This window comes from Hippoglossus hippoglossus, chromosome 2 (genome assembly GCF_009819705.1).
Source record: "Hippoglossus hippoglossus isolate fHipHip1 chromosome 2, fHipHip1.pri, whole genome shotgun sequence".
Lineage (NCBI taxonomy): Eukaryota > Metazoa > Chordata > Actinopteri > Pleuronectiformes > Pleuronectidae > Hippoglossus > Hippoglossus hippoglossus.
In genome coordinates, this window is record NC_047152.1 from 10,522,166 (window position 1) to 10,530,271 (window position 8,106).

At 45.4% G+C, this 8,106-nt stretch overlaps 1 protein-coding gene and 1 non-coding gene across 22 annotated transcripts in view; one reads left to right on the forward strand and one right to left on the reverse strand.

Annotated features, from left to right (window-relative positions):
• Positions 1-50: 50 nt before the first annotated feature.
• LOC117776541 (CLIP-associating protein 1-B-like) overlaps positions 51-8,106 on the forward strand; it is a 25,941-nt gene continuing 17,885 nt past the window's right edge. For 19 of the 21 annotated variants that reach the window (XM_034610533.1, XM_034610618.1, XM_034610574.1 and 16 more), the window contains exons 1-7: positions 51-386; positions 2,648-2,726; positions 3,177-3,280; positions 3,410-3,501; positions 3,701-3,776; positions 4,688-4,785; positions 5,121-5,191. In XM_034610533.1, the coding sequence (XP_034466424.1) occupies positions 171-386; positions 2,648-2,726; positions 3,177-3,280; positions 3,410-3,501; positions 3,701-3,776; positions 4,688-4,785; positions 5,121-5,191 (736 nt within the window). In that variant the 5' untranslated portion in view covers positions 51-170. Of the gene's footprint in view, positions 387-2,647; positions 2,727-3,176; positions 3,281-3,409; positions 3,502-3,700; positions 3,777-4,687; positions 4,786-5,120; positions 5,192-6,001; positions 6,170-6,206; positions 6,336-8,106 lie in introns of those variants that run through there. The other 2 variants (XM_034610704.1, XM_034610685.1) reach the window with 2 other exon arrangements.
• On the reverse strand, positions 2,165-2,292 carry LOC117778713. The gene has a single exon (XR_004616832.1). It is a non-coding gene; the product is annotated as a U4atac minor spliceosomal RNA (small nuclear RNA).

Sequence of the window (8,106 nt, forward strand, 5' to 3'; positions counted from 1 at the left end):
GGTTAGCAAGATGGCTCCTGCTCATGTGTTGTATTAAACTTGTTCTGCAGGAGCAGCTTCATGGAGCCCGGCCCGCCGCCGCCGGCCGCCTCTGAGGCAGCATAACCGGTGAGAGCTCGGCCCTGACAGCTGCAGGAGCTCCGGGACAGGGCGGGGAGGGAGCCGCGGACATGGAGGAGGACCAGGAGGTGCCCGCCGTCAGCATGGACTATCTGCTGGAGCAGGCGATGCACAAGGACCTGGGCAGGAGGCTCCAGGTGGGGCCGGACCTCCTGGAGATCATCCTGGACCAGGAGAGGTGTCCCGAGCTGGAGCAGGACCAGAGCTCCCTGGACAGGATGGTGGACTCCGTGGCCAGCTCCTGGGTCAACTCCAGCAACTTCAAGGTGAGGGCAGGTGGAGCCAACAGGCAGCCCTTGAGCAAGGCACTCTCAGCTGTTCTTCATGGTGGTCTGTATACACAATGAGCACAACCTGCAGTGAAGCTGAATCTCTCCTGTGAAGTGAAAGCAGAAGCCCAGTTCACTTCATGATGCTGAAGGTCTCACTCTAGTCTGATGAGTTTCCAACCAGCAGCAGATGTTCGGGTCCCATCTCCAGTCGTGTCCCTTTGCATCGTTGTGTGTTTCAGTCTTGAGCTCAGACAGGAGCACGCCTGAACGTCCCAGGCCCGGTTGGGGGTCTCTCCTCCTGATCCAGACCCGCTGGCTGCAGCGTTCTGAGATCAATACATTACAGATACAGCAGAATAGAAGTAATGGGACATGATACAGATTTGTTTGAATCTGTGATGGTGAGAACATGCAGGAGTTAGACTCATCCATTATTCACTCTGCTCCTCTGAGGGCTGCAGGGATCCACGGGCAGGAATCTGGCAGAACCACTTATTGAACTGGAAACCTTCTTAGTGTGAGGCTGCAGTGTCAAACACCCACACATATACATATACATATATATAAGTATTAGTTACAGCTAGTTTCATCTATTGAAATCCAGATACAAACGGCCACATGGTGAATATCTCTTATTCTGTTCCAGAGCTTTTGAACATGGCATCAGTGAAATGCCAGATTTGTCGCTGGAGTTTGGTCCGACAGGTTTTTGTGGCTCTGATCTAAACCACACACACACACACGTACACACGTACACACGTACACACACGTACACACGTCACTGCCCTGGAAACGCAGCCTCCCCAGGCTGTAATGGGGACGGGGCTCCGAGCGTGGAGCTTAATTTACCAGCACCATTAGCCCAGTTTCCTCCGCTGTGTGACCGAGACACCGGGGAGGAGCGACTTCGAGTCAGCTGCCTTCTCCCGCCTGCAAATGAGTGTGTGTCTGTCTGTGTGAGTGAGTGTGTGTGTGTGTGTGTGTGTGTGTGTGTGTGTGTGTGTGTCTGTGTGTTAGTTAAATGTTGTTAATGTGTCGTGCCTGTCATGTAAATTAAAAGCCTGTTCAGACACTTTAACGACTGAAGGTCGACATTTACTGTGAAACACTCAAACTGTTGAGACCTCCTCTGGCTCATGGTGCCTCCATCCAACAGCTGCTTTATTAAAACACAACGGAATATGAACAACCAGATAAAGAGCTATGATGATAATAATACACTTTATTCATACAGCACTTTTAAAAAGAGCTTTAAATGGCTGGAACAGGACAAATATGACCAGAGGATAACATAATGCAGAAGTGAAACAATTAGAATCCAGCATCAAAACAATAATAATAAAAAAGAGAACACGTGTAATAAATATAGTTTGATGAATAAAGCTGCAGATTATATTAATTGAATGTCAGTTGTTTTTTTATTAACACAATAACGTTACACACAATCGACCTAATCACAAACCACACCCACATTATATCAGGAACAATGAAATAGAACCACAATAACCAAAGTGAATCTAATATAAACACTAGATCATCTGTCAGATTGTCCTGTGCTTCAGTTTCTGTAGCTGATCTTCAAGTGAGACAAGTTATGATGTGTGATTATGGGATGTACAAGCATAATATAAATATGTGAAACTTCAGTGTAAAGTTCAGATGTTGGTTTAATGTCGTTGTAGCAGTCCGCGTCCAGCAGGTGTCGCCACATCTGTGACAAAGTTTATTTTAATTTTTAACTCGTTTCGTTGTTTCTCTTTATTTTAAGAGAATTTTCCAAAAATTGCACCAGAACCGAACCGGAGCCCAGTCGGTGCGTGAGTGTTGTTTCATGACGTCAGCTGAGATGCTCTCACTACGCGTTCATTGAGCGTCTCTCTCACCCCATGACAAGGAAGGATACTGCGTCATCACGCGGCCGCTGCTTGTGTGCTGGGAGCGGGGACTTCACTCATGGTGCAGAGTGGGTTCACTGGTTCCACCCCCAGAACCACTCCTCACGTCATCGGGTCGCAGCCCCGCGACGTAACACCGCGGTGTCTCCGCGTCTTCCTCGTTTCTGAAGCAGAAACTCCCGGTTCTGTGTGATTACCCAGAATCCTTTGCAGCTCAGATTCAAATCCCTTGCTCTTGATTGGCTGGATCTGTTTCGAACGTGTTTGCTGTTTAGTGACGTTTGACTCATCTGTTCCAGTGTGTTTACTTCCTGTTTACTTCCTGTTGTTTGTGTGTTTGTGTGTTTGTGTGTTGGTCAGGTGGTTTTGTTGGGGATGGACATCCTGTCGGCTCTCGTCACTCGACTGCAGGAGAGATTCAGGACTCAGGTTGGAACTGGTGAGCTGCTTCCACGTTGATCAAATTAAATCTATTCATCATATATTTATATATATATATAGAGAGAAAAGGTTTGTTAATGCATAAAACATTTACAGTTAAGTTCTGCTCCTACTATCATACATTTATTTATTTATTGTGTCATTTTATATGATACTTATTGAAAAATATAGCATTTTATTTCAAGTGGATTTAATATTTTGAATAAAATAAAAAGGTATTGATTTATTGATAATTCTATATTTATTTTAATTTTTTGCTCTTTATATATATTGTTTTTAACTAGTGTTGCAGACTCACACAGTCATAGAAGGATAATGTAAAATATAAGACACTTAATAAGAATAAATCCAATAAACACATCAAATTAATAAATATGAGATCGGAATTAGACCTAAATTATTATATATTATTAATTATGTGTAAACTCTGGTTTCTGTGTCGGCTCAGTTCTGCCGAGTCTCATCGACCGACTCGGAGACTCCAAGGACCAAGTTCGAGACCAGGACCAAGCGCTGCTGCTGAAGATCATGGACCAGGCCGCCAACCCCCAGGTACAGAATACTTCATATCATATATTTATATATTATGTAGTCAACCAGAGGACAGTTTTGTTTTGGTCATTTTAATCCTCAACTAGTCGTGATTCAAAGGTTTATGGAACATGTTTTGTGTTTTGTCAGTACGTGTGGGAGCGGATGATGGGCGGCTTCAAACACAAGAACAACAGGACCAGAGAAGGACTTTGTCTGTGTCTCATCTCAACACTAAGCGTGTACGTGGAGGTTTTAACACGTCTTTACCATTTTGCTTGAAAAGTCACTTAAGAATTGATTTTCAGTTGATCGACGTATCGTTTTAATTATATAGTTTTAGCTGTAGAGTTAATTCAGCTCTGAAATCCACAGTTCGTTGCTGATTCTTGATGAAATGATCCTCTCGTGTTTTATTCTTCATCTTTTTGTGTTTTTCAGGTATGGATCTCAGAGTCTGACGCTGAGTAAGATAGTTCCTCACATCTGTAACCTCCTCGGAGATCCAACGAGTCAGGTACGAGCTGCTGGACCCGACCAAGTAAAACCACCTCGGTCTTTTGTATTCAGCGCTGGAAGTCGAGTCATGTGACTGATCAGAACCAATCAGGAAGAGAACGTGGGCGTCATCGTTTACAAAAGTCTCCGTTTCTGAGTTCAAACTAAAACACAAACCCAGAGTTTTCAAACTAAAATGAGACCAGCAGCGTTTTCAAATGTCTGGAGGGTAACCAGGCGTAACCACAGCAACAGTGATGAGTTTTAAAACTAAAAAGTAATAATATCAATATAACTCAAGCATTTCTACATGCTGCCATCTGCTGGTCATATATGAACATTACACCTCAGCAGGGCTGGGTCACACCATGAACCAGACTCTCTTTGTTCTGGTTCATTTTCTAAACTCATTCACTGTGTGGTGCAGGATTCAAACCTGCGACCTCCAGACTCCGCTCTGCGTTAGAGTTTGTTGTCCTCTGACGAGCAGCAGACGTCCGTCATCACCGGAACTCGGTCCCGAGGACAGGAAGCTGTGCCCATGAACTTCCTGTCCTGACGCCAAACACACTCACATACGTTAAGCACTTGTCTTCTAGTAAAATAAGAGATTTCATCACTAAGATAATAAAGGAACCGCTCCGACTTTATTTTTATTTATGAGTAAAGTAGAGATGAGATAAACAGATTTGTAGTTTTATTGTTAGATATTATAAATAACAAGACAAGTTTTAATTAGAGGTGACAAGAGATTAAGAGAATCATATGTTTTTAAATCAATAGCTGGTAAAATGTATTTATAAATACATGTACACAATACAATGACAGGTTTAAAATAAAAAGTAATTTAACTGAATAAAAATGATTTAATTGACAGTATAGTAGAAAATGGTGTTTGTGTTGACATGTGTTCTTACGGTCGACCTGCAGGTGCGTGACGGCGCCATGAGCTGCCTCATCGAGATCTACCGCCACGTTGGGGAGCGAGTGAGGATGGACCTGGGAAAGAAAGGTCTGCCTCAGTCAAGGTGTGTTCACACACACACTCTCTCTATCTGCCTCTAACTCCATCAAGTTCTGTTTCTGCTGCAGATGAAGATCATTTTCATACGGGAAAAAATAGTGTTTAAATTTGTTTTCTTGTGACTTTAATAGTTTACTAGAGTAAATTAATTTGTGTGTATTGTGGTTGTTGCCGTCCACACGTCGCCTGCAGCTGATGTGACGTCGTGTCAAAGTGTTCATCAGGCTCTGATGTATTTTGGGATGTGACTTTGTCCCATTTCACTTTTCTCCTGAGAGCGTCTGCAGGCCTGAAGGCAGCGATGCCTAATTCTCTGTTTGTCCTTTTCTCCGTGTCCAGGCTCAACGTCATCTTCAGCAAGTTTGACGAAGTCCAGAGGTCGGGGGACATGGTCCTGTCGCCTGTGTCGGGTAAGCTCCTCCCCCTCCCGTTGGCGCCGTGCGCTCGCGGCATCGTTCAGATTCTGGTTGTCATGGCAGCATCTTTTTTGTTTGTGTGTGGCGTCGTCTTGTCGTCGCGAGCGGCCTGAGGACAAACCATCATGTGACACTGTGTTTATTCGTCCACTTGCTGGTGAAGCTGGTGTATTTGCTGCGGCTGAAGTTGTTTTCTGAGGCAAAAACATGCAGAACATCTGCATCTGCGCCCTTTTTGGTCCATTCCCTCATGTTCTTGAATCCTCTGGGTGGTTGTCGGCGGTTTGGAGGACACCTTCCGTCCTTCAGTCTCTTTGCAGAGCGCTGCCTTTACCGTCTTTCTGTCAGAATGAAACCTGAGCTGGTGTCTTTGTGCCGTTGGGAGGCGACGAGCTTTCTGTGGCTTCGCTGCAGGAGAAGTGAGACAGAGAATTTAATGAACTGATGAGTTCACGGTATCGTAATCCACTGAGCCTTTATTGTGAAGGAGCCGCAGGAAGTGTTCATTTAATATTTTATCAGACCATTTGCGAGTCATGTGACCTGGATGTTGTCAGAATGAACAGATAGAGGAGGTGGGCGGGTCCCATCACACCGTCACAGAGAGGAGGACTGGGGACGGCACCTGAGCAGACGACAGCAGGAGGCGTCACACTGACCTGGAAAACGAGGACGAGACACAGAGGAAGACAAACCTGAGCGAGAGTGAAAAACAAGACAGATTCAAATAAAGAAGAAGCTCAGATAGCTAGAGGAAGTGCAGACTCTGCTGTGGCAGCCCCGGGGCTTTTATTTTGTAGGAGTGGTGTCAGCTGTTGTCCCTACAGTCACAAGACCAGGTTGGAGGGGAGGGGAGGGGAGGGGAGGGGAGGAGGCAGTTCATCCGCTCGGGGTCGTTGTGTCAGGATGCTGGCGACTCTTCCTCCTGCACATTCACAGCGTGGCGGCGGAGGGGGGAGTTAAACTCTGCAGGTAAATTCATCTCAAACAAGAACTCGCACGTTTGTGGTTTATAACTGAACTGCTGTTGTTTCCTGTGTCGGGATCTTTGTGCTCGTTCGTCTGACTCATCGGGTCAGAGCCAGGACTCGAGGCTCAGTGAAGCTGCTGCTCTCGTCTGCACATCTCTCACGTGAACATTTAAAGTATTTAAATCATTCTACTTATTGTGGTTTTTACAGTTTAAAGATCTCTGTCAGTTCTTTATTTCCACCTGTGAACGGACGTTGGTGTCAGTGTTGTTGATGTTGAAAGACCAGTTCAACATGTGAGTGAAAGACCAGTTAAACCAGGTTTATTACTGAACTGGGTTCAAACAAACCTCAGTAGCTGTTATTAATAACGTGGAGCTCTTACATAACAGTTACTTAAAGTCCTAGAATGAGAAGACATCACAAGACAGTGATAAAATCAATAATATTAATGAAAAAGCTATTAAAAGAAAAACACAGTAATCAGTCTTTAATTAATTTAACTATAAATAGTCATCGTTCTTAAAATATCAGTGAAATGATTCGAATGTCTGAAGCATAATCAAAATCAAGTTTTATTGGATTTATTGATTGACTAATTGCTTCAGTTCGTAGAAACCAAACAGCTTCTTGACGTTAATGATGTTATTTCCTTGCTCTAAATGAAAAGTGTTCAGATGAAAGAATAACTATCTATGTGAATAATCTGTTCAAGGATGCAGGTGAAAGTTTGGATTCTTTTGTCAAACCACAAGTTTAAAAATACACGTTCTTTTATTCTGGGGTTTGATGAACTCCGCCCTGACTGTGAGCGCCGCCGCCGCCGCTGCCTCCGGGCGCCGTCAGGTGCTGAGAGACGAGGACGGGTTCTCGCTGTCAGCAGGACTTGGGTTGCAGCGTTGGAATCCTCCTGAATAATGAACGCTGTGCAGGGACAGACGGAGAGAGAGAGAGAGAGAGAGAGATGTTGAAACACGTCAGGTAGAACGACCAATGGCGTCTCTCCCTTTACGGACATTCTGACATGTTGTGTCTTGACCCTCGGGGGGGGGGCACCGTAGATTGACTTCTCTAGGTGTGTAGCTCTACACTGCGTCCTGCCACAGCAGCTCTGCCCTGACGCTCCTCCGCACAGAGACACAACCTGACAGGAAGCTGAAGGAGGCCAAACAGGAAACAGGAACTGAGACGGGCCGATGTGAAAAACCCAACAAAGGCAACAAAAACAACACGACAGATAAATATGAACCCAGATGAGTTCCACTGCTTATCTTCAGTCAGACAAGTGAAGTCAAGATGCTGAATCATGATGAAACATCGACTGCTCAGGAAAAAAATATCGTTAATCAAACAAATTCTCTGATTCCAGCATCTAAAAATAGAGGTTAGCTGCTTTTTAAAGTTTTATCTCAAGTTTTATCTTTGATCCCTCCTTCTGATTTCTGATGTTCTATAAACACAGATACATCTAATGAACTCGGGGTGGTGTGGACTGAAGCTCCGTGCTCTCGTCTGCTGCCTCCTCACGTCACCGCAGCTCCTGTTACTCCACTCTCTCTCCTGACGTGAGCAGAGGTCTGGTGGGAAGGTTGTGAACAAAGCCCGATGATTCTGTGGGAACGTCCCTCCCACTGTTGTTCCGGCTGGGTGAGATGTGCAGGTGAAAGGCGGCGGGCGTTTCCCTCCTCAAAGGCCGAACGCAGCGTTAATCACTCCACGTCTCCGCTCGCCCCGTTCTCAGTGTCCAGGGCTGCTTTGTTTCAGTGGTTGTGGGAAACGAGAGCCGCAGGTAGAGAAAGACTCGATGAATCGGTGTCGTGAGCTCGTCCCGGCGCTCCCACGCTCCCCGGCTTCTCCCCGGTTCACTGACGCCTCACCTCTCCCCGGTCATTTTGTGGATTTGCATCGGGGGGGGGGGGATCAGCCGTCGGACTCCAT